Below are 26817 nucleotides of genomic sequence, written 5' to 3'. Positions count from 1 at the left end.
CTCGGAGGTTTCGGGTTTTCCCATGTGTGTAAAATGAACAGAATCACCTTCTTTCAGTGGGTTGTTGTGAAGGTTTATGAGATGATAAATGGAAAGGCCCAAAGGAACGCAGTACATGGCTGACGTTTAATAAATGAGTTCCTTTCCTACTCCCTTAAAAAAAAAAAAGCAGCTAAATGGTACCCAAACCCTAATCATATTCCTATATGATTCCAAAATCTATAAGAAAAAAGACTCTAAAACTTCAGATTATGTAATTCACTACTGTCTAAGTCCAGCCTTTTGTGGAAATGAAAAAGGAGTAAGAGTCCTGAAGGAATTCTTTAGATGGTCACAAGTCAGTCCCCAAGGTTTGGTCTTCCCTCCTGTTCTAAGGATGATGATCTTACGAACACAGACCAGCCTGACAACAGACCCTACATCCCAGTCACTTGGATAACCAGGGGCTTGTTTATGTGTCAGGTTGCTCTTCACTAAGCTGGAGATAGTAGTTCAAAGAAAAGTAAGATTTTATTTAATAAAATTAGAGCAAATTTATTCATTTTACAGCTATAAATGATGCCATCCAAAACTGTGGTAAATTACTTCAAGTATATCTGGAAATGTCTTTAAATGCAAGGGTGTAATTCATCAAAATCTGGCAGAAATGTTGTGTACTGCCAAGTTCATTGGTTAAAAAAAAACATTACGTTATTTAAATGCTCTAGCCAAATAAATTTTCCTTCATACCAAGGGTACGGATATCATTGTACCACAAAAGATGAATGCTATGTAAGAGCCTCACATACTGTTGCATTTGTCTACTCCTGTACCTCCAAAATAGCACCAGTCATTAAGGAAAGGCTTCAATATCACATCACCACCGTCTGCTTCTTCCCAACAGAGCCAAAACACAATTCCAGGCTCATGAACTGCAAATACACCTGTAAGGCAGTGGCTTTTTAATTTTTTTTTTTAAGATCTAAATTTGCCTTTTCCTCCTATCAAAGTCACTATTTTCTGAAGCTTATTTAAAATGAAAAACTTCACTAGAGTCAAGTCAGTGATCCTTTCCTTCTGATTTCTATTCTCAGGCTTCTACCTTGGAGGTACCATTTCCCTCTTCAAGGGGGCAGGAACAGTCTTACAAGTCACTTACTACGTAAGACCATGAAATGAATGATGCAGCTGCACAACCAAGGTGAGATCCATGCTTTATGAACACATTATTCTCACACGTCCCAATGACAGGCTTAATACACAAGATTCTCAATTCATTTTACAGACTCTGGAACCAAGTTGTTCAAAAGATGAATTCTGAAACCATAGTTGGTGTGGCAAATTAATATATCAAAACAAATAAAAACTTCCAATATTTACATTTAAAAAAGACATTTAAAAAACAGGCTACTTATTAAGTAAGTGTGCTTGAACAAACCATGTGTGGAATTGAATTCCATTCATTATGGAGTTAGTTTCTGTTAAACACTGACACTACAGAGAGACCCCTGGCGTCTGAGGACTCAAGAATTTAAGTGTTCCCAATCTATGCTAAAAAATACAACATGACAGATAATTTCCGTGCGCTAATTTGAACCTCAGATATGGAAGGTCTAGTGCATATAAGGCAGATTACTCAGGAGTCAGAGGCCTGGCACTTGTAACTCAGCGTGGCTTTGCCATTGCCTAAGTATCACCAGGAATTCAATAAAATGCTCTGTAGAGGTCATTTAAATTTCTTGATTACACCTTACTTCATTATGTCCTAGTAATTTCACAAATTTGGACAGTCACAAAAATGTTTTGAAATATATCAGTATTCCTTGAGAAGGTGGAGGGTCTCCTATATTACATCAAATAAAAACCATGCAGTTTCTTAGAGCTCACAGAGCTTTCCAAAATAAACTACTGATCATACAGCCCAATTAAAAACTCAAACACTTTATATTACAGGTATAGAAAGCTTTATAGCTCAGCAGTGCCAATATAGTTAATTTGACACCTTAGCCCTACTTGCAAAGCAGTTAACAGCTTTACAGTAACTTTTTTTTTTTTTTTTTTTTTTTGGTAGTACGCGGGCCTCTCACCGCTGTGGCCTCTCCCGTTGCGGAGCACAGGCTCCGGATGCGCAGGCTCAGCGGCCATGGCTCACGGGCCCAGCCGCTCCGCGGCATGTGGGATCTTCCCAGACCGGGGCACGAACCCGTGTCCCCTGCATCGGCAGGCGGGCTCTCAACCACTGCGCCACCAGGTAAGCCCTACAGTAACTTGTTTTATTGTCATTGTCTTTGGCTCAGATGTTTAAGGACTTAAGCAACTTGGAAAGGTTTTTCACTTGTGTTGTTTCGTTGTTTGTTTTTTGTGTGGGCATGGGTGCAGGTGGGGATTATAGCAAAGAGGGATCAGTTCATTATAATGAAGACAGATCAGGAATTAAACAGCTACTAAAATTTCATTTACCATTCCCTCACAAGATGTATGTGGGAGAATACGACTTGAAGACAGAGGGAAAAGCCTTGGATGTGTTCGTACTGTTTTACTCTGCTGCTTATCCAGCCTGACAATAACGCCAAACTTAATTTACTACCTAGGGCAAGGGCAACTAAGGGATTTTTATGAAGCCCAATTAATTTTGGTTCTGATATCTTAAGTGCCTAAAATCTTGGAGTTCTTCAGATTTAACTTGAAAAAAAAAAATCAACAACCAAAATACCCCAAAGATTAGATCAAAAACAATTGGTTAACCATTAAAAATTATCCAACTCTAACAGGTTAGGATGAGTTGGAATTTTGCTTAGTCTGTAGACCAAGGCAACTTTTCTAAAGCAAGATGCTTCTATTAAGGAGAGAAGCATGCTCTCTTAAAAAAACAAAACAGAGTGGTCTAAAAATCATCCCAGAGCTACCTCTTGGGCCAGAAATAGAACAGTGGCCACACTCAGTTTCCACATATGTACCTTTTTTCTTTTAAAAAAAGAGAGTGAAGTTGGTTTTATGTATCAAAACCAGAATTTTCATGTTTCACAATTTTGGTGCTAGAGATCCCCAAATTCCTTGAACTTACTTGGGAAGGTCTGGGAAGGTCTCGGAAGGTACGCATTATAGTAAACAGCAGCAAAATACCAAAACAGTTCTGCTAAAAAGCAGCTACGCCTGCTCCTGCCTTTAGAATACTAGTTGTAAAACAGCAACAACATGCAAATTTGTGCCATCAAGCGGGATTTGTGCTATTCTAAAGAAGAAACATTGTTTTTTTAAAAAACAGTCCAAGGCAGGACATCTACAGTCATACCGGGCAAATGCTGAGTTTTGGGGGAAAATGCCAGAAAATGTCCAAAAGGAAGACACAATAGCATTGTATTTAGCATTCTGAAGGCTGCAGAGAGCTCAACAGTGATTCTGGTAAGACCAACTGCTCACAGACATACACACACACTCACATAGATTTTAATGGTTTTAAAAAAACCAAATTTGTTACTTTAGAAAAATAAACGCAGTGCATTTTCAGCAATGTTATCGCCACAGACTCTGATTGCTCAGTCCACACATAAGTAGTAGTTGCCTTCTATGGTGATATGGCTTCTCTGCACTAATTCCCATCAGGCCGAAAAACATTAGGGCGGGTTAAGTAAAGACCGAATTGTTGCACAAAGAACATTTACTCATCAGATCCCACCGATCTCTTCTGTGCCCGTTTCCTGGGCAACCTTCTTGGTGAAGCTTTATCTGGAAGAAAAGAGAAAGTTCTGACTTGCCTGGCTATCATGTATGTGTTCAATTCAAAAGCATTTTCCTTCAACTTTACCATTAAGTTAAGAAAATGATGCACATGCAAGAAGACCATCTAATAATAAATGCCTCTTACCTAGCGTAGGTTTTTTTAACTAACCTTTAAAATAATCCTTCAAGAGGTAACTCAAAATGAAACTCTACATACTTGTAAGTTGCTAAGTAAATCTTAAAAGTTCTCATCACACACACAAAAAATTCTTTGGTAATGTTGTATGGTGACAGATGATGACTTACCGTGGTGACCACTTTCCAATGTGTACAAGTTATCATTATGTTGTATACCTGGAACTAATATGTCATTCATTATATGTCAGTTAAATCTTTTTGCAATCAGGGTGGGAAAAGATCTAATCTTGATCACTGTAATGTTGAAGCTACCATACAAAATCTTCCTGAATTCTACAGCTCAGCATGTTTATACATGATATATGCATAAATAAACTCTTTACAAATAGCATAAAAGTTTTATATTGGTTACAAATTAAAGACTTAATATTTATAAATGCAGCGCCATGTAGTTTGCATAATTTTGGGTAATTTCATAAATTTACCTGAAATGAGCAGCAGGTTAAAAGAAATTATACAGTACATCAATACTAAAAGCATCCTACACACGTAAGCAGTATCTTTTTACTTTTTTCTCTTACGTTAGAGTCTTAGTGTGGTCTATTAAGCAAAAAGTAAACTGGTGGTGAGTTTCTTCCACTTCTATCCAGTAAGGAGTCATCTAGAAGTTTCTTTAAAGTGAAAGACTGTCTTCTCTCTGACCATTGTCTTTTTCATATTTTCTAGGAGCACCTAACCTATTAGGAACGTAAGTTCCTTGCGGAGTAAGTTACACATTACAATTATTTTTCCAGCTTAAAAAAATACACAGTAAATGTTTACAAAGAATATTTAGAAGCTAAAAATTCTCTTTTAAAAACTGCTTAAGAATTAATGACTGAGATATCACGTGAGAGCTGGCCTCAGTGCTTTATTGAGTAGGTTGGTAATGATGTGTTTCGGGGGCTCCAGTGCCTAAAGCTGAGCACAGAAGCACTTTCCTGACAAAGAAAGCCTACAACTTTCATGAAATTTTCAGAAAGGTTAGACTACGAGTTACTGCGTCTTCTACTCCTAAATAATGTTTAAATATAAGCAGCAGCTGAATCATCTTTTTTTTTTTTTTTTTCCCCAAAAAATGCTTCAGAACCTAACAGCCACCTGTGTGGACACAGCTGTTACTATGGATGTGAAATGGTCATGACTGACTCCCAACAATGTCAACCCCCTGCAGCAGGGTTTTAAATACAGCAATACACAAAAAAGAGCCTCGGAGAACCTGCAAAGCCTGTTCGTCCAACACACATGAATTTCACTCCATCAGTAAGACACCAACTTACCTTAACAGTGAGTCTAAAACCTTCCCCTCCCACATGTCTAGCGCATCAGAGTTAAGCAGCAGACAAACGAGACAGACACAGAGCAGCCTGGAGTCATCCAGCTTTGGGGAAAATGGCTCCAAACGCCTCAACAGCCTAGAAAGTGGCATTTCACTTCAGCAAAGAACAACGAAATGTGTATAATGGTGCTTCTCAGTCATCAAAGGAGACCACCTCCTGACCCCCCCCAAAACCCTAAAAAACTTAAAAAACAACAACAGAAAACCTTAAACATGATGTCTCATGTTGAATAAATGGGGCCGACCCGAAAATGCCTCTCCTGCCCATTTAAAAAAAGACTAAATTGTAGTAAAATGGCAACTCACTGCAACTTTTTTCATATTAGAAAAGGGAAAGGCAAGATGTTAGAAAGTTACGCTGGTCCCTGTCCACTTTCTCGGACTGCATAATCTAATTTCCTACCTCACCTGTGGGGAAATACTATATAAATAACTTTCAGATGGATTTCTTTTTCCATAATGAGATACATGTCACAGTCTTCTAACAGATCCCTGAGTTAAACTCACATTACACAGAAGACTTCATAGTTACAGCTTCTGATGAAGGTTTCCCCAGGTACACATATGAAACAGCATTTAGCGAAGGTCCTGTAATTTTTCTATTAAAATCAGCTAACCTGTCACTTACAGTTAAAAGACCTCAGGGAAGTTGAAGCACCCTACTCTAAAATGCCTAACATACAAGAAAAAACTTCTTAGTGATGGGCTCAAATTGTTTCAAACCACCCTTCGTCCTTTACACTCTGAACGAGACTCATCACCTGAGACACGTGGTAGTCTCTCCTTCAACAAGACTTCCTTTGACTCTAAATATGATCCCCCTTTCCTAACTTCTAAGTTGTCCCCATTACTCATTCTAGCACATAATCACATACTATTTCACATATGTGCTTTATTTTCCTCAAGCAGAAATGTAAAGTCTGAAAAACAGTAACACATATATTCTTAGCTTCTTTTTAACACACCACTCAGAACCTAGCATAGTGTTACGACACTGTAGGTAATACTGAGTGAAAATACAGTTATACATGATTGGAATTTTGCTCTGTAAGTGTAATAATTCTCAGCTTTTAAGTTCATGAGTAACAGGTCAGGGAGAAAGATACTATGAAACCAATCTCCCAGTCAGTCTACACAAGCAATCCTGCTGCACTGTAGAGGCCATGGTCTACCACCCAATTCCATTTCCCACCGCACGGAATGCCGGATGGTGTGGAAAGTCTGTCCTTGCAGAGACCCTCAGCTGTCGCCTAGGCTCTGTGCGCCAGTGTCTCCGCACCCTGGCCCGCCTGCACTCAGAACACACTTCCACACGCTCACTGGGGCTGCACGGGCTCCTCGCACCCAGCACATCCAGTGCACACCCATCTCTCCTTGTGCACAGACACTCCGCCTCCTAGAGTCCCTGCTGTTAATGGGACCATCTTCCATCCAGCTGCCCAAACTCAGAGCACCCTGACTCCTCCCTTCCTGCAACTACCAAAAAGCCACTGAAAGCCCAACCAGCTCCACTTCTGAAATATCTTTCTCTTCCCTTTTATTCCCATTCACTACTGCCTTAGCTTAGGCCCTAATGGTTCCTCGTACGCTTGGCTGAAATCACCTAGCTGGTATCCCTGGGTCCACTAGCTCCCACTTGTTAGCCAGCCTCCATGAAGCTATCACATAATTTTTTTAAAAAAACATGAATTTGTTATTTCTCTGCTTTAAAGTATCTGATGGCTACCATTTGGCTAGAAGGAAAGTCAAGGCCGTAGCAGAGCACATAAAAGACTCCCCCTCACAGAACTCAAGAATCGGCAATGTCAACCCCTTCTGTGAATGATCTCCCTACTCTCCTACCTGGAGAAGGCCCCTCCTATGCTCTTACTAAAGCACCTACCAGACTGCACTTGCATTTCAACATAGAAAGACAAGTCAATTTATAAACCTGGAAAGAACCTGAACAGCCAATTCACAGGAAAAGAAATACTAAGTAGCCAATAAATATGCCAAACCTCATTCTTAACTGTAAATGAAAATGAGATACCATTTTCTAACATACTGGCAGATTAAAACATTTTATTATACTTAACACATGAGAATGATTAATGAGAGGAGGAGAAACAGGCAATATTATACATTACTGAGAACATAAATTGGCACCACCTTTCAGGAAGGAAATGGAACACTTTCCATAAAAAAATGTGCATAATCTTAGACCTAGCTATTCTACTTTTAAGAAATTATCCTAGGGACTTCCCTGGTGGCGCAGTGGTTAAGAATCCGCCTGCCAGTGCAGGGGACACGGTTTCCAGCCCTGTTCCAGGAAGATCCCACGTGCCGCGGAGCAACTAAGCCCGTGGGCCACAACTACTAAGCCTGCGCTCTAGAGCCCGCGAGCCACAACTACTGAACCCAAGCGCCACAACTGCTGAAGCCCATGCGCCTAGAGCCCCTGCTCCCCAACAAGAGAAGCCACCGCAATGAGAAGCCCACGCACCGCGATGAAGAGTAGCCCCCGCTCGCCACAACTAGAGAAAGCCCGCGCACAGCAACGAAGACCCAACGCAGCCAAAAATAAATAAATTAATTAATTAATTTAAAAAAATTTATCCCGGGTAGGACAGTGGGCAAAATAGGAGTCGGGGGTCAAAAGGTACAAACTTCTAGTTATAAGTCACAAATATTTAATATACAACATGGTGATTATAGTTAACAACACTATTGTATATCTGAAAGTTGCTAAGAGAACAGATCTTAAGAGTTCTCATCGCAAGAAAAATGAAATTTGTTAACTGTGTGGGATCTAAATTTGTTAGATGATGTGGTGATCATTTCACATTTTATACAAATATCAAATCATTATGTACATTATGTACATGCAAAACTAATGTTATATGTCAGTTACATCTTAATTTTTTAAATTAGCCCGTAATTTTATATATTCATTAGAGTATTAATTTTAAGAGCAAAAACCGGAAATAACAAACATTCTTCAATATAGAATAGGCTTAATCCTGACGCATTTATATAAAAGAACTGTAAAAGAATACTATGTAGTTATTAAAAAGAATAAGGTAAATATATAAGTAATTATCAAAAAAAGACATCCAAGGCACAAGAACTCAGGTTGTAGCACTGTGTGCCACATGATGCCATCTGTGAAAACACACACGGACACAATGACATATGAGCTGGTACACGTATAGAAAACACTTAGACTAACACATAAGTACCAATTACTTATGGAAAATGGGACTAGTGGAGCCAGGAGGTTATCTCTGAACTTTTTTTCTTCCCCTCAACTCCCCCCCCCCCGCAAAAAAGGGCAGGATCTCCTGGTGGCGCAGTGGTTAAGAATGCATCTGCCAATGCAGGGGACACGGGTTTGAGCCCTGGACCGGGAAGATCCTGCATGCCACGGAGCAACTAAGCCCCTGGGGCACAACTACTGAGCCCGTGTGCCACAACTACTGAAGCCCGTGTGCCTAGAGCCCGTGCTCCGCAACAAGAGAAGCCACTGCAATGAGAAGCCCAAGCACCGCAACAAAGAGTAGCCCCCGCTCGCCGCAACTAGAGAGAAAGCCCGCGCGCAGCAACGAAGACCCAATGCAGCCAAAAGTAAATAAATAAAAATTTTTAAGTTGTTTAAAAAAAAGCAATGAAGCCATACTGCTTTTATGGTAAATGTTAAAAAGTCCAATTACAACTGGAGAAAAAAAATCTATATTCTTCTATAAAGATTAATATTTAACCAACTGCATATATAATAAAAACTGAAATATACATTAGGTAAACTATCAGACAGTACTGTGGGTTATTCCTTCAAAAATAGTGGGTAGTTGGCAGTTTTTCTAATAAATATGGTGATAGAAAACTATTCCCTTATTCCATAAACTTACTGTAAAGTATTCACAAACTATACAACAGCTCCCAACACCACAACAAACACCATTAAAAAGATGAATTGCCTCACCTCTCCTACTCTGCACTGAAGCAACAGGAAAGAAGAGAGACAGGAAAAAGGTTAGGAATATAGAGAATTCACACATTTGTATACAAACTGCAGATGTGGAAGCATTTCTAAATTAAAGCATAAATATAGTGCACAGAGTAAAAATGTGATGCATTCATTGCTCATCATATTAGATTCGTACAAGCCATGAAAAGATGAGTGTTGACCAAGCATTTTTTGCCAAATCTAAGATACTTAATTTCCATTTAAGAGAAAAGATTCCCAGGCAAGTCTGTAAGCATACTTACTGATCTGATTCAAAGTTTCCTGAGGAATCCAGCTCATGTCAACATCACTCTGACTCGAGGTACCCGTCTCTACCTTCTGTATGGGTCTCTTGCGCTAAGAGAACATAAAAACATTATTGTAGAGGAGTTCCATTATATTATTGACTATAATTTTAGAACCGCCCATCAAGCTCCCCACTTAAATATATTAACAGATAAACATGTTCTCTTCTAATCCTAAAACATATTCCTCAAATATTTATTTAACGAGACGGGAAAATCATGTCTACACCAATTATAAAGAATAAGGAATAAATCTGCACAATTACTTATTTTCAGTCTTTAACGACCTTTTCCTTTGCTATAAAGCTTCGTATGTTATTATATAATTGGTAGACCAAGTAACAACTTCTACTTTTACAATGATGTTCTTGCATTTTGGGAATCAAATCTTAAAGAATAAACTTATTTCCACATTAAACAAAAGCTGGGATAATTACTGAAATGTCGCATGCAGGCAGATCCCTGCATTATTAGCTAAATACACTTAAACAGCTGGCATAAATAAAACAAAGCTAACAACCTCAAACTTTGTTCCTTGAGTATTTACAGCGAAACTGCTAGAAAGTTAAGAAAGTAATTCAATTCCACTCTTTGGTCCTATTCTTTAAAAAAACAAAACAAAAAACCCACCTAATTATTTACGTAAGAAACAGAATATTAATTTTACAGTCCAAAAATTGGACTCTGAATACAGAGATAACTGAAAAACTGGCTTATACCTAATACATAAACTTATAGCAAAAATGCTATTATGAAAACAAGGTAAAGAAAGTTATGAAAATTAACATTCAAGCACTAAGTATTTTTCTTTTAAAAAGTAAGGATTTATTAATAACATTTACTACTAATTTTACATAGATTTGATTGCCTGACTTACTGCTTAATAAGTAAAGATTAACCAAAATGTCTAGCAACTGTTTAGGGTCTAGTTCATATCAGTGTATTTGACACAAATCATGTTATATACTGAAAGGAATAGTATGGGTTATTTTGTTTTGGGGTTGGTTTTTTGTTTTTTGGCAGGGTAGAAGAGAAGAGGGACATGAGGATACAGTGGCAGAATTAGTTACCATGTTCAGAGACAGGAAACCATGGTTACACCAGGTGCTTCAATGTTGCCACTCTACTACTCTAACACAAAACAGAATTCTGACTTAAATACAGCCAAATTCATTCGTTCTTTTTCAAATTAAGACTCATTTAATTGCTAATCAGAAGTCCTATAGTCAAGAGTATTAAAGCAAATATATAAAAGTTGCATTACTTATAGATAAAATACATATCCATGAAAGAGTATGATAAACCAAAGAATGAAATTCAATGTCTGAGTTTTAGGAATAAAAATTCTAGAATATAGAGTTCCAGAACAGTGAGAAGGTAAATATCATCCTGGAGAATGCAGATAAAGGACACCAACTGCACTGGCAGTAGAGTCTCAACAAATCCAAATCATACACCCCAGGTCTCCTCTTCAGGCCTTATTTATGTTCATTGTTCTCATCGTTATTTTAAAATAGGTCTTCACTGGAGTGCAACCACTGCACAATAGCGTGCTCGTTTCTGCTGCACAACACAGCCAATCAGCCACATGCACACACAGCCCCAACTCCCCGGGCCCCCCACCCTCCAGGTCATCGCAAAGCACAGAGCCCGTCTCCCTGGGCTATGCTGACGCCGCCCACCAGCCAACCACCCTGCGCTCGGTAGTGTACGTGTGTCCAGTAGTGTGCGTGTGTCGGTAGTGTGCGTGTGTCCGGTAGTGTGCGTGTGTCGGTAGTGTACGTGTGTCCGGTAGTGTGCGTGTGTCCGGTCGTGTACGTGTGTCGGTAGTGTACGTGTGTCCGGTCGTGTACGTGTGTCGGTAGTGTACGTGTGTCCGGTAGTGTACGTGTGTCCGGTAGTGTGCGTGTGTCGGTAGTGTGCGTGTGTCGGTAGTGTGCGTGTGTCGGTCGTGTACGTGTGTCCGGTAGTGTACGTGTGTCGGTAGTGTGCGTGTGTCCGGTAGTGTACGTGTGTCGGTAGTGTACGTGTATCCGGTAGTGTACGTGTGTCGGTCGTGTGCGTGTGTCGGTCGTGTACGTGTGTCGGTCGTGTACGTGTGTCCGGTAGTGTGCGTGTGTCCGGTAGTGTGCGTGTGTCGGTCGTGTACGTGTGTCGGTAGTGTACGTGTGTCGGTAGTGTGCGTGTGTCCGGTCGTGTACGTGTGTCGGTAGTGTACGTGTGTCGGTAGTGTGCGTGTGTCCGGTAGTGTACGTGTGTCGGTAGTGTGCGTGTGTCCGGTCGTGTACGTGTGTCGGTAGTGTACGTGTGTCGGTAGTGTGCGTGTGTCCGGTAGTGTACGTGTGTCGGTAGTGTGCGTGTGTCGGTAGTGTGCGTGTGTCCGGTAGTGTGCGTGTGTCGGTCGTGTACGTGTGTCGGTAGTGTACGTGTGTCGGTAGTGTGCGTGTGTCCGGTAGTGTACGTGTGTCGGTCGTGTGCGTGTGTCCGGTCGTGTACGTGTGTCGGTAGTGTGCGTGTGTCCGGTAGTGTGCGTGTGTCGGTAGTGTGCGTGTGTCCGGTCGTGTACGTGTGTCGGTAGTGTACGTGTGTCGGTAGTGTACGTGTGTCCGGTCGTGTACGTGTGTCGGTAGTGTACGCGTGTCCGGTAGTGTACGTGTGTCCGGTAGTGTGCGTGTGTCGGTAGTGTGCGTGTGTCCGGTAGTGTACGTGTGTCGGTAGTGTGCGTGTGTCGGTAGTGTGCGTGTGTCGGTCGTGTACGTGTGTCCGGTAGTGTACATGTGTCGGTAGTGTGCGTGTGTCCGGTAGTGTACGTGTGTCGGTAGTGTACGTGTGTCGGTAGTGTGCGTGTGTCGGTAGTGTGCGTGTGTCCGGTAGTGTACGTGTGTCGGTCGTGTGCGTGTGTCCGGTAGTGTACGTGTGTCGGTAGTGTGCGTGTGTCGGTAGTGTACGTGTGTCCGGTAGTGTACGTGTGTCGGTAGTGTGCGTGTGTCCGGTAGTGTGCGTGTGTCGGTCGTGTACGTGTGTCGGTAGTGTACGTGTGTCGGTAGTGTGCGTGTGTCGGTCGTGTGCGTGTGTCCGGTCGTGTACGTGTGTCGGTCGTGTACGTGTGTCGGTAGTGTACGTGTGTCGGTAGTGTGCGTGTGTCCGGTAGTGTGCGTGTGTCAGTAGTGTGCGTGTGTCCGGTGTACGTGTGTCGGTAGTGTACGTGTGTCGGTAGTGTGCGTGTGTCGGTAGTGTGCGTGTGTCCGCACTACTCTCACGTCATTCACAACCAACCTGTCATCTACAAACCCACGGTGAGAGCAAGAAGGCACAAACAACCCGACTGTGCTCAGTTCTGTAACCACTTTTGAAGTACGGCTATAAGAGCTGTTTATCTATATTTACCTTTCTAGATTCTAGGAGTTGATGAAGGCCAACCACCACCAAAAGCCCAAGACCAGCAAGGAACATATACATAAAGATTCTGATATAAAAGGAGAAAATATAAACTGGCTTTAGTTCATAAGAAATACCACAGCTAATTAAAACTATGATTGTGCTTTAACTCCTAAGAGGTGTGAGTTAGTTACAACAATAATTCTAACAAAATATAATTTTTCCAAATAATTTCTGGGGAAAAGGAACCAAATATTTTAAATCCAACATAGATCCAGGTAACAGTTTTATAAATTTACCTTTAACAACAGTCAGTCCCCACCCCCCAAAAAAGGCATATGATCTACAATGAATTACTTCATAATTTGTTATAGTCAAAGCTCAGTTAAAACAGCTGCATTAGGTGCTGTCTTCCTCAAATATTAGACTTCGCACAATTTTATTTAAAAGTTACTTTTAGTGAATTATAGAAGTATACAGTGAAAAATGACTCATCACTCGCAAAGGACACATTTTTCAAGATAAAATCTTCTTCTGGTTTATGTTTTCAATAGTAATTTTGGAGGCACGAAACTTAGATGAGGCTGATGACCAACTTAAGAGGACGGGGTGGAAAACAATTTAAAGATGGGAAGAACAAAAAGCAAACTATCTTCCTAAAACAATTTTTTGTTAGTTTTAACTATCTTTCCTAACTTGGTATTAACAGTTGTAAGAATCATCTAAAGTATGAATTGAAGTAGTCAGGATTTCACCCAATCTACACCTCATCTTTCAGCATTAAAAACTACAGTGACAGAAGCAAGCCTCCCAGCCCTACCTTCTGCGACTTTCACTTACGTTTCTCCATCGAGCCCATCTTCTCTCTCAATAACTGTAACTGTTTGATTGAAGACAGCATCTTGGAAAACATTGCCCTGTTAAAAAAAATAAATCACAAAAATCGGAAATGTGTTGAAAGAATGAAAGCTTACAAGATTTCTTAAAACTGTTATCCTACAGATACCCTACCGATACCATACCGCTTTCTCATCGCTTAGACGGTCAGTAAGACTCAACAGAGTCGAACGTAAGTGCACCAATTCAATGTCAGGGACTCAACGTTATGATGTTACTTTCTCCTCAAAAATAGAAAAGGCCTCCAACTTTGCAAAAGTTGTCCCCACTTTCTTTGACGGGGAGGGGAGGTGTGAGAAACCAGGGAAGTAAAGAAAAAACAGGGTAACTTGCAGAAAGAAACAGAGCCCACAGAACACTCTTCAGCTAGAAGCCCTGGCTTCTGTTGTAGGTGACCCTCCAAAGGAGGAAGGAAGAGCATGAACACGCACAGCAGGAGCTCCAGAGAACATCATTCTAAGAGCGAGACTTGAACAAAAGTCAAATTCATGTTTTAAATTGACAATGGATTGGAAATCAGTTTATATTAAATAGGTTAATGCCTTTCAGTATCAAAACCTTTTTCTGTGGTGGTCTCCAAATAATTCTGTCAGCTCAACACAATTTCAGTTTTCAAATACATGAGAATCACTGGGACAACACACAGCTGTGTTCAGTGTTTCATGTGAAACACAGAGGTAGTACTTTTTCAAAACAGCCACTGCTTATTGCTGAACTGTGACGATTTAAGTCTTATTCCAAGATCTTTCGATTAGCATTCCTCTAGTGACAATTCCAAGATGAAACAAACATTCAAAATGGAACTGAAGCTACATATATGCTTGTTGGATTAAGTTTAATTCTGCTTGAAAACTTGATGAAATACGCAATCCTTCAAGCTACTAAACTATGAAGCTGAGGAGGCTTAATACATTGTTTTGAAAATAAGGATGGGGAATTCCCTGGTGGTCCAGTGGTTAGGACTCGGGGCTCTCAGTGCAGGGGCCTGGGTTCAACCCCTGGTCGGGGAACTAAGATCCCGCAAGCAGTGCAGTATGCACCGCCCCCCCCCCAAAAAAGAGAAAAGATGAAAACTCTTTCCCACTTTCCACTAAGTAGTTTTCAAAAAAGACACAAAAGGAGAACTTAACTGCAGCACGAGAAATTTAACTCAGATGTAAATATGTTGATACTGGGGTGATGAAAAGGTTGAATAAGCTTCCAAGAGAGGATGACATTTCCTTCTCAGAAAACTTTCTCAAAAGGGAATGGTTTACACGTGCTTTCTATCTGAAGGAGGGCGTGACAGTTGGCATCTAGCGGTCGGCTCCCCGCAGGAACGTTCTAGCGGGCTTCTCTCATTCACTCACTGGATTCATCTACACTATAGAAATATGGTAACATACCCTAAGAAAGACGGCGGAGCTTATATTAGGCTACTTGGTTCTCATAAACCATAAACCTTACTAGCATCCTAAAAATAATTTGGTTACATTCTCTATGAGTGTATAAAATGACAGAATAGTCACAGAAAGTCCTTAAAACTTACCAACAGACCAGTAAAATGGGCAAAATGCAAGCAACAAAAGGAGGTACAAAAATTACTTAATATATATTAACATCTAAGGAAGTAGCAGATTCCACTGTGCGGCTTACTGTTCCTTTTCCTTCTAAGATCCAGCTGGAGTCACTTTCACTTTCCTACCCCTACACTTACTTGTCTCTAGTATGTATCACTTATCATGCTGTGATGTTGTCTGTCCAACCATCTGCCCCACTGGATTATAGACTTGAAGACAGAGGTGTACAATTTATCTTTGCCTCCCTGCTGCCTATTTTCAACCACAAAATAAGCACCTGAATGAATAAATATAAGAATATTCATAAGACAATGTCAACTGTCCTCATCCATTCTTAACTTAAAAAAAAAGAAGAAGAAGAAGGTTTAGAGGGCCTTACGTTCAAATCTTTGTAGTTCAGATTGATGACTAGACCAAAGGGCCGGCCACCCATGGGCTCTGCGGGAATGAAGGAGTACTCAAAAGTTGCCTGCCTCTGGGGCGGCACTACAGTGTTGAGAGGAAGAGCTGTGAAATTCTGGATGTAAAACTGGTAGTCCTGAGGATAACGGAATGAGGCGTCTAGAGATTCAACGACAAAATCTTCTGTACCCTTGTTTGTAAAGCCTACCAGGAACTTCACAATGTTATTTGCTGGAAAATCTAAGAAACAAAAAAAGAGACAGGAAGATTAGAAAACATTCAAAGGGTACAAAATAAGTAGACATTACAAATGGATTCTGGCACCCTTTCCCACTATGTATGGATTTGGTTTCAGAACCCTTTTCAGTAGAGCGCTCCAGCCATCCACTAACTAGCAACTTGGAGCTCGTGTGTAAGCTGAAACCCTTGTCCCCATGGTAGCATTCCAACTGAAGAGGTGAACTGAGCACCTCACTTTCAGAGCAGGTCACTTCCAAGTTGTATGTCTAAGAAGGAGTTGTACACTTTCAGGAGTAAGATTATCTTGCAGTGGGGCTACATGTCTTGGTGAAGTCACCTTCACCTCCAACTCAGTATCTGCAATCTGTGCAGATAACGGAGAGAAAAATGACAGAAAGGTAAAGTCTAAGAGGTTCACCTGAAAACTGTAATATCTATTAAAACATAAAAGAGAAAAAATCCATCAGGCAATCCTTATTTGCAGTTAGTCAAAATGCAAACAAACGTGACCCAAGGAGGCAGCTACAAAAATAAATGGGAAAAACCACCACCAACAACAAAAACCTCTCAAATCATACTTTCTGTAGGCACAGAGCCAGAATGTACGTGGGAATAAAACAGAAAGCTTGAGAAGACCAAGAGAATGAATAACCTCAAATAATAAGTCTTTGATAATTATCCTGTGGTCTACAGAGCTGCTTCATCCAGTAAGCACAGGTTCTGGGGTCGGACACATCTGGGTCTGAATCCTGTCTTCAGAATCTGTTTACTAACTGAGTAGCCCTGTTCAAGTCGTAACCTCTCTAAGCCTCAGTTCAACAACAATAACTCTCCTCTTAGGGTTCCTATTAGGATTGAATAATACATGCAAAATACTGAAAACGGTGCCGGCCACAGAGTCTCAGTAAATAGAAGCCATTAGCTAATCTTCTTCTAATGCAACACAGGCTCTAATCAAGGCCTAACTGTAAAGATTTAATATTTCACTAATGTTTACACTCAAAATATGAATGTTATTTTACTGTGGCAGTTTGAAAAAAGTTTAAAAACAGTATCTTTCAAAGGGACATTTGATTTCTAGTTAAAATGGACAGTATTTATTTCTTCCCTGTAGTTTAAATGCCAGAAATGCTACCTTACAGATATGGGTATTCATACATGTAAGTGGGTTTTTCCCCAAAATGTGTCTACACTATACTTGTAAAATAAAGACCTTAATCATTATTAATGCTTCCCCAAAAAGTGAGCTAGCCCTTTAAAAAGTTCCTGTATTTGAATTACAACCAACATTCCCCTCTCACCTTCTCCTTTCACAAACAGGATGGTTGTATCTGCACTTGGTGAAGCTTCAGGTTCACCAGATACATCTTCTTCCTCTTTATCTTCAGCCTAAGAAAAATGTTAAAAGCAGATTACTATGGGGGAAAAACAACATCATTTAAGAATAATGACTTCACTAGATCTGGGACAATATATACATTGCTTCTCCAAGGCTGTGTTGGGATTAGTAGTGCAATGAATTTCATTGTAACTCATCAGTGAAAATAAAACTTCAACAGCAGTGCATCTCAAAGAATAATGTGCATGCTGATCCCCTGGGGATTCTGCAGCTATGACTCAGGTATAGGGTGAAGCCTGAGATTCTGTATGTATCTGAAATGCCCATGCCAGAAAATGCCCATGAAGCTGGTACTTAGATCACACGCTGAACTGCGAGGTCCTAGAGTGTGGGTTGGTAAATTTTCTGTGAAGTTTGAAAGAAGTTTAAAAACTGTTTTTCAAAGGGACATTTAGTTTCTAGTTAAAATGGGTAGTACTTACTTTTCCCTTTAGTTTAAATGCCAGGAATATGACCTTCCGGGAAAAGAAGACGTCTCATACACACTTTTCATGCCACCCCTCCCCCACAAAGGGCGAAGGGAAGGAGACTCCACAGGAGGTGCTGGCCTGAGGACGCAGGTAGCAAGTGTCTTCCGCTTTGGGGACCATGAGGTCCCTGCTGCAACTATGCAGCTGTGGGGGCAGCACAAAAGCAGCCAGGGACAACACGGGGCGGGGAAGAGCTGGCTCTGTCCCGCATCCACATTCTGCCGAGCCCTGCTAGGGCCTGGTTATTGGTCTTTCCATCCCAATTAACAATTGCCCCATGGGCTTCCCTGGTGGCGCAGTGGTTGAGAGTCCGCCTGCCAATGCAGGGGACACGGGTTCGTGCCCCGGTCCGGGAAGATCCCACATGCCGCGGAGCGGCTGGGCCCGTGAGCCATGACCGCTGAGCCTGTGCGTCCGGAGCCTGTGCTCCGCAACAGGAAAGGCCACAGCAGTGAGAGGCCCGCGTAGTGTACCGAAAAAAAAAAAAAAAACAATTGCCCCATGGGCTTCCCTGGTGGCGCAGTGGTTGAGAGTCCGCCTGCCGATGCAGGGGACGCGGGTTCGTGCCCCGGTCCAGGAAGACCCCACGTGCCGCGGAGCGGCTGAGCCTGTGAGCCATGGCCGCTGAGCCTGCGCGTCCGGAGCCTGTGCTCCGCAACGGGAGAGGCCACAACAGTGAGAGGCCTGCGTACCGCAAAAAAGAATTGCCCTGTAAGAAGTCATCACAAAACTGGGAAGAAATGTTTTTTTAAAAAAACGTGACCAGGGAAATACTGGGGTGGAGATGTCCTGAAACTCAAACCTGCACGACTTTGTACATTTACTATTAATCATTGAACTGTATACTTTAAATGAGCAAGTATCATGATATGTACATTATAGTTCAATAAAATTGTTTAAAAATGTCAACTAATTTTAACTGAAAATTTTAAACTCCAGTGCAGCATTTCTCCAGGCATCAATGAGAATTACAGATACTTATATATTTGAAGTGTCCAGGCCCTTAATAAATCGAGATGCTTAAGGGCACCACTGTTTACTGGCATTTAACTTTTCATTTATGAAAATACTCTCTCTCCCCCAATACAGACCTCTCAAGAGCAAAGCCTGTCTTACATTTTAAAAATTCTCCACACCCACCTCATATGCTTAAGGCGCTCAAAATATTTCTTCAGTGACTGTTGTACAATTCGTTCAATTGTATTATAAGTTATATTTTAAGTATCTTTAATGATACCTTCATTTACTAAGACTTAGTGAATTTCTACTTTTTGGAAAAGAGACCCACAAGCAGGAAAAGAGACCAGAAACAGGAAGGTAGGAACCATAAGCTGTCAAATAAGGAGAAAAGGATATACTTGAGAAACAAGAGAAATCATCCGTAAGATTTGATTAACAGGTTGTCTAATAAAAAGAAATGAAAGCAACAAGGTAAAAGCTGGAAGCACCGGAGCCTTATCAAAACAGAATTAATTTATGGAAGTAAGATGGATGGTAAATGCTGAATTCCATTTTGGACATAAAATGTGAGGTACTTATGGAACATCCAGATGTGCTATCCCACAAAGAGCTGGAAACAGAGGAATGGAGCTCGGTACCGTAGGCGGCTAGAAACGAGATCTGGAAGTCATCAATGTAAGGCGGTGGTTGTTAAAACCACAGGTGTCATCAACAATAAGGGAGTGAGCAGGGGGAGAGAAGGTAGCGGAGACCAGGCAGCAGCCGCTGAACAGAGAAAACCGATGGGGGTGCCACAGAGGTCAATGAGGGGACTCAAGGAAGGGGTACTCAGGAAATGCTAAAGAGGTCAAACAGGGGAGGAATGGAAAACAGGCCAGGAATTTGGCAGTTAGGTCACTGGTGACTTAGCAGGACCTACATGGGACCAGACCAACCACTGTCAGAGAACAAATGTGAAATGAGCAGAAGAGAAAGTGGTACAATTTCCTCTTTCAAGAACTGTGCTGGTAAAAAGAAATGAAAACGTGTAGCAACTTCAGGTGGAGGAACACAAAGTGGAGGATGTGAGTACATCTGTAGCTTAACAGAATTAAGTCACCAAGAAGGATCAATGCTTAAAGTTACAGAAAGAAAGAGGATAATAAACAAGATCTCACAAGACCAGATGGGGAGAAGGTGGTAGGGCCGGCCTTAGAAGAGAGTAAAGACAACTCACTGTTAAAGGAGAGATGTAGAAAAGATGAGTGAATAATATATTCAGAAGTAGAATGTAGAAAATTTGACAGAGTCCACACTTGATGGCCTTCACCTTCTGACATCAAAGACAATACTGTTGCTAAGATTTCACAGAGGACTGATTTTGGAGTTTAAAAGTGGTTAAAAACCAATTCTATGTAGGATAAATTACAGTAGTCTAAGAGAGAAAATAAAATTAGCTAGAAGCATGCCACAATGATCTTGATCCTAGCCCAATATTCTTACTGTCATACTATAATTTTGTAGTAGAAGTTTCAGCGTTAGACAGCTTCTAAGAGATCTCCTCTAAGCCCTCCTTCTAAGCAGAATCTCCACAGAACATATTTTATATATTGTTTATTGTCTGCTCCCCACCCCCTGCCACCAAAATGCATACACACTGTCCCAAGAACATAAACTCCATGAGAGCAGAGAGAATCTCCGGTTTGTTCACCAGGGGAATCCAAAACAGTGCCTGGCACATAGTAGGAACTCAATAAATACTTGCTTATTGAGTGAAGGAAAAAAAGAAGAAAGAGGAAATTGACCCAGAAAAATAAGTTGCCCAAGACCAGAAAGCTAAGTAGTATGTATCCCAAACCCAACAACAAGTGGTCCAGTGGTCCTACTATAATGTTACCCTCATAGACTCATGTTCATATCACCTTGAACTGTTCTTTGTTTCACGACTCCCTCCTTGTACCAGAAAATACTTACGGATCATCCTCAATGACTAGCCCCATTCTCCCAAATTCAATCCACTTTGATCCCAGCAACAAACCTCTAAAAGCAAGAATTTTAATACCAAATTTGTCTATATAAGGGGTAAATACATATATATAGACACACTATATATATGTATTAAATCAAATACAGCACTAACCAAATCTGTGGGTTCATCTTCTTCCACTTCTGCTTCATCATCTTCATCTTCAATTACAGAATCTTCCACCGTTTCTTCATCTTCTGTAAGATCTTGAGCCGCTGCCAATGAGCCTAACAATAAAATAAAGAACAAGCAGTTAACCTTTACCCTGGAATACCAATGTTTCTAAATCTCAGGTATTTAGGCAACGAAAATTTTCCCTCGGAATAACTCAATCTCCAAGCTCACTCGAGTGATGCCAAATTACAACGTGTCTAAGAATATTCATATGATTTTATCTTACTGCTAGTCTTATCAACTGCACATTAATTTTAGTGGGAAATGCTATTTTAAAAAGCAGCTGGAAAAATGAACTGCTAAAACTAAAGATGCCTTAAAGCCCAAATAAAGAGATTCAAGCAACTCTGTTAAGCATATTAAAGAAAGTAAGTTTGTTTTAAAAGTAAGAAACTCCAGAATTTAATCTATCATTAACCACATAAAACAAACCCCAAAAATCCAGGTCTAAAGGAAAATAGCAATCTAAATATCTAGGCAAGAAATCCTGTTATTAGAGTTGACTACAGCTCAAAACTCTTGGTACTCGAGAGCATGTAATTCCAAGGAACAAATATCTGTATGACATCCATAGTAAAAACTAGCTCTCATGAAACACATTTGGTTTAGTAAAAACTATATTGGTAATTTCAAGTTTGAGAGCTGAGAAAGCATGCGTTTATTTTTGCATACAACTTCAAACATGTTTTAAGATACTTTTTATTTCCCCTACACTTAACATCATAGTGAAAGTAAGCATAACTATAACGCCAAGAAACTATACATCATAATTTTATAGGCAAAAGTACATGTCACATTAAATCTGTTTCAGGCAAGACCCTCAAAAGAAATTTCAAAGTTCTAGTGACTCTTCCAACACTTCTCAGAAAGAATGATGATGTGGCAGTTAAGTAGAGGGGAAAAAAATATGGGAAAGGAAGCACGTGCACATGCTGTAATACCCAGGAGAAACAGTATATACTAAGGGGACTGCATTTTAAGTCTTTCCCACATCCTTGAGTTCTTACTGCCCGTTAAGACTTATGCCAAATATTAAAGAACACTGAACCACACTTTATGAACTGAAAATCAGCTTCTACTGCTTGCTGAACAGACTAAACAGTGCATTCATAATTTACAAATCATTTTGTAAAACCGCTAAAAATATCTACAACTGACATAATAAAGTTGTACTCAGTTAAATTTCAAGACTTCTCAATATATACAATGGCTTTCACTCTACATTTATAAAACAATGTTTTAATGCTAACCAGTAACAATTTTGTGCCTAAAAAAAACTAACACTTTTACATTGGAAAAATTAAAACATCTTTTGAAAGACAGGCCATTCTGCACAAAAAGTGTTCAAAGATACCCAGTTAGATACTGATGTTTCCTAAGAAAAGAAAGCCTGAAAAAATATACTTTAGATTCTAGACAAGTACGATTGCCAAATTTTCTTAAAGAAAATGAAAACATCGACCAGCAAGCAACTCCTAAAGGAAAAGCATTCCTATTTAAACCTGCAAATGAATTAACGGTTTTGGTTAATTCTCCCACTTGGTTTTCTATCCGTTTAATAGAAGCCAGTCAGTTCACTTTTCTTTGCAAAAGAACTCGTGGATACCTGTCACTATCTTTCATTTTGCCACACAGCTTGCTTAAAGTTAAAGAGTAAAAGGAACTCTAGCAATCATTTAGTCAGACTGAATTCCACAGAGGAGAAAATGGAAGTTCACGATAAAACCAGGGTAAGAAGCCAAGTTTCCACATTTCTGACGTCCTGCTACCTATTCTCACACCAGGTTAACTGCTGGAATAAACCTAGATAAAACACGTACAGCTCGAAGGAGACTACATTTTTTTCAGTACAATGCGATGCTTCCACAAAACAAAACGGGAAAAATAATTACAAAAAAAGGAGGGCAAAAGGAGGGCTCAAGTACCGGACATGCCCAGGGATCCTTCAGCCCGCCTGGACAGGCCGGTGAGGATGGGGAGTTCTGGGGAAATGAAGACACCTGGGAGCACAGAGGGATGTGCTGATAATCGAGGAGAGGACCAGCAGCACGGCTCAGAGTTCAGGCTAGCAGAAAACAAGGCTTTCAGCAAATGAATGGAGAACTCCTGGCGTGGACGCTAAAGACACGTCAGCCCAGCGCCGAGGGGCGGGGACGGGGTGGAGCGGCGGCCGCTGGAGCGCCAAGGGCCGCCGCGCGCTCGGGCACAGCCTGCTCGCCGCCCCTCGTCCCTCGCTCCGGACGAGGCCGCGGCTGCAGGTGCGAGCCCGAGTCGCCCGCCGCCCCCCAGCAAGCTCGCCGGCAGCGTCCAGCGCTCGCGTGCAGGAGGCGGGGTCCAGGCAGGCTCTGGCGCGCGGGGGGCCGCCCTGCGAGCCGGGGGTCGGGGGCCGCGGAGAAAGGCCGGCGAGGCGGACGCCGGACCCAGGAGCCGCCGCCGCCGCCGCCGCCGCCGCCGCCGCCGCCGCCGCCGCCGCCGCCGCCGCCGCCGCCGCCTCCAGCTTCAAACCTGCGGTCGCGGTGTCTCCCACCCACCAGCCCGAGCCCCGCCACCCACCCCCCTCGCCTCACCTCCTGGGCGGCCTCGGAGCAGGAGAGTGGCGGGTAACACCAGCAGGAGAAGCAGCAGCAGGCGGGGGAGGGGCTTCATGGCGCGGTCGCTCCGGCGTCCGGTCCCCCTCCGCAGCGGCTCTCGGCGGCCCCGGCGGTAATGGCGTTACTCTTCATCCGGGCTCCGGGCGGGGAGGGGTGGGGCACGTACCACGCACGGCCTTCGCCACGCCCCCTCCCCTGGCCGAGAAACGCCGCCAACGTGGCTGCTGGGCTCGGAGCCTGGGGAAGCGCGGGCGGCCCCGGGAGTCACGTGGCCGGTTGCTAGGGCCTCTGAGATTCCCGCGAGAGTCCGCCTCCGTTACAGTCTCGGGCTGGTGACCTGCGGTTTGCCGCTCGCCCCGCCCTCCATCCCTCCCTTCCAATTAATTAGCGTCGTTAGTGGTTACTTTTATTTGAATGACGATCCGCCGGGTGACCAGCGCAATAAAGTCTTCGTGTAATTTTAAATAGTGGCCTTATAAGCAGCATGAACTGCCCGTGTGTGGCACTGAAAAGCAAGCATATGTTTTGGAATATATATAACAGTTAAAGAAAAAAAACCCAAAGCATAAAAAATATACAGTGGAAACTCATGTCCCCCCTCTGCAGACACCCTCACCCACAGTTAAACAGCGACAGTTCTTAACTTCTTACATGACATTCCAGAGCTATAAGTCACCTAGAACAGGGCCTGGAATAGAGTAAGCATTTAGGAAACACATAATGGGGCGGCAATGGCGGGACACTTTCCTTCTCATCTAGTGTGCACTTCGGGTTGCTGCCAGTAATCTGGTAGGTCATGCAATCAAACAATGTGAATTCCAGGTACTGTTGCGCTAGACCAGCGTGAGATGTCATACGAATGATGAAACAAATAAGCTAACACATGATGTGCTTACTATTGCCAATTCCTGTCATTTAATCTCTGAAAATCCTTATGAGCTGGGTATTATTTACTGGGAAGAAAACTGAGACACAGGAAGTTTTGTAACTTCCCCAAGGCTTAAAACTAGTCTATGACAGATGCAAGGTTTGAACCTGTCTGACTCCAGACTGTGTGCCCCACTGGCCTAGGACCTCTGCTGCTCTACTCCCGCACTGGCTCTGCTCAAGGCCTCCTTGCCCTGGGGCCCCTGGAAAGGCAGCTTGTGGCTGCTGCAGCACCATCTAAGTCTCTCTGCTAAACCTGACAGTGCTGGGCTGAACCAGCTCAGCTCCGCTCCACCAGTGCCGGCACCGCTGCTGCTCCTAAGGCGCCTGGCAAAAGGGGAGAGGCTCCCTGAGAAGGCTCCTCCCACTTAGCTGCCGCCTCCACGCTTGCGCATGGCTACCAAAGCTGCCACTTTGTGCGAAAAGACATCACGACTGCGCACACCACTTCGATGTGGCTGAACCTGGCTGAGTTCTCTACAGGCGTGGGAAGACTCTCCCTCCCCAACTTTGAGGCACTTTCTTTTCCATGAGTTTCAAATCAGACCTGCTCTGAGCTCCTGATGCCTGACAGGTTTTTTCTGAAAACCACGTCCTACTATTTAACTTGCTGCTGTCCCCCAGCACCGGGAAGAATCTGCTGTGGACTGCAGTAGGAGATATATACTTGTAATCGTGCTGTATACTCAGAATCACCTCTTCTCTCTTTCACTGGACCAGGGCTGTCTCCCTCTCTTTTCCCTGCAGAGGGCTGGTTTCTGGCAGAGAAGATTCTCATTCCTTATGTTAAAGAGATTCCTAGTAGGCCTGTCTCTTCAGTTCTCAGAACGTTAGATAGAGCCTGAACATATGAGGATAATCCAGTTTAGGCTTAAACTGGGACTTTCACTCCAGTTTTATTATTAAATGATTACTAATAGATTTTATTTGGGACTTGAATTTTAGACAGCCAGCCACTAAAGGGGCAACAGGAACAAAGTGTGCCTGCTCAGGACGGGACTGATGTGAAAATGAAAACGTACAAACAGAAAACAGAGAGAGACCTGTGTGACTGTCCCATTAGTACAAAAATCAAAAGCAGTAGCCCAGGGAAGTAAAATCCTTGCCCTGATCTTGGTGCCCACAAACTCTGCACTACTGTGATCCCCATTCTCCCTGTAATGCACAGCGTTCTCTGGGTGCCCACCCAGAGCTCTCCCACTTGCTGGGTGCCCCTCTCCATGTTTTTTCTCTCTCACCTCTGCACTTATCTCCTTGAAGATCTGTGTTTTCCAGAAATATACTGCATCCTGGTTATTCTCATTCTTACAGCTCAGGCAAACCCTCACTTGATTCTCCACTTCTGTCATTTTACTTCCTTGGAATTTGTAAAAGCAGAGCTTTCTTTTCCTTTAATTTCTTAAGATTTCCCTCAGCACCATTAGCAAATGTGTCTATTAAGCCCGTTTTTGTTCTGGGCGTTCCCCCAGGTAACCCAGTAGCTAAGGAACTTCCTCATGTCCTTAAACCTTTGCTCAACAGTCACCTCCTCAATGAGGCTCACCCTCACTCCCAGTTTAATATTACAATCCCCAGCCCCTCCCTTGTACTCTCAATTTCTTCTCTCTGTTCTCTTTTTTTATAGCACTTTTTATCTTCTAACACAGTATATAGTTTATTACGTCTCCTGTCTGTCACACTTCAGGGATCTTTGTGCCTTTAGTCAATGTTATAGAACAGCGCCTGACACCAGTGGTGACTCAGAAAATATCTGTTGAATTTGTTATAAGTGACATCTTTCCCCACAAATTTGCAATCTAACTTCATTTGTAGACCTAATAAGAAATGAAAAACTGTCAAGCAAAAAAAAAAGTTGTGTTTATTATATGCCAGCAAAGACTTCTGTGTTCTTTCACCTAGCAAGGGCTAAGAAAAGAGTTATGGTTTTTGTACTTTACTTCTGAAAGAAAAAAATTCTTTTGTGATCTTTATGTAAAAGGAATACTATGGGGGGGGTGGAGGGGAGACTGTCCCCAACCTGGTCCTCTTCCTTCACAACTCACAGACTCCCCTGCCCACCCTTGCTCAGCTCGTATTTCCCGGAAAAGAACAGACAAAATCACATTCACTGCTTTCCTCCAACTGTACACTCATGCTCTGCCCTACTTTCTGTTCCAAGAAAAAACTTATATGGGCCTATCAAAGGTCGGCCATCATTTGTGGTTTGGATCTCATCTCCTGCTCAAAACCATGTGATTTTGAAAACAGCCATCTCTCCTCTACCTCATATGAATTTCTACTTCTCCAATTCATCGCTCCCGTCCACATACAAAT

The 26817-nt window shown here is 42.2% G+C and overlaps 1 protein-coding gene across 2 annotated transcripts; it reads right to left on the bottom strand.

Moving 5' to 3' along the window:
- Positions 1 to 1181: 1181 nt before the first annotated feature.
- Positions 1182 to 23783, bottom strand: SSR1 (signal sequence receptor subunit 1). Of its 2 annotated transcripts, none has more exons than XM_081247627.1 (8): positions 23554 to 23783; positions 20927 to 21039; positions 17280 to 17367; positions 15716 to 15978; positions 13721 to 13797; positions 12890 to 12968; positions 9461 to 9554; positions 1182 to 3705 (listed from the first exon to the last, which is right to left on the bottom strand). In XM_081247627.1, exons 1-8 carry the CDS (start codon positions 23630 to 23632, stop codon positions 3638 to 3640), a joined length of 861 nt encoding a protein of 286 aa, XP_081103753.1. In that variant the 5' UTR covers positions 23633 to 23783; the 3' UTR covers positions 1182 to 3637. The 2 variants fall into 2 exon arrangements, with proteins under 2 accessions (XP_081103753.1, XP_081103754.1); XM_081247628.1 differs by lacking the exon at positions 23554 to 23783 and adding an exon at positions 22912 to 22983.
- Positions 23784 to 26817: the final 3034 nt, after the last annotated feature.

The sequence above is a fragment of the Mesoplodon bidens genome, assembly GCF_964165515.1.
Source record: "Mesoplodon bidens genome assembly, chromosome: 10".
Classification (NCBI taxonomy): Eukaryota; Metazoa; Chordata; class Mammalia; order Artiodactyla; family Ziphiidae; genus Mesoplodon; species Mesoplodon bidens.
Note: the sequence above shows the minus strand (reverse complement) of the source record. Positions and strands in the feature narration are given on the sequence as shown.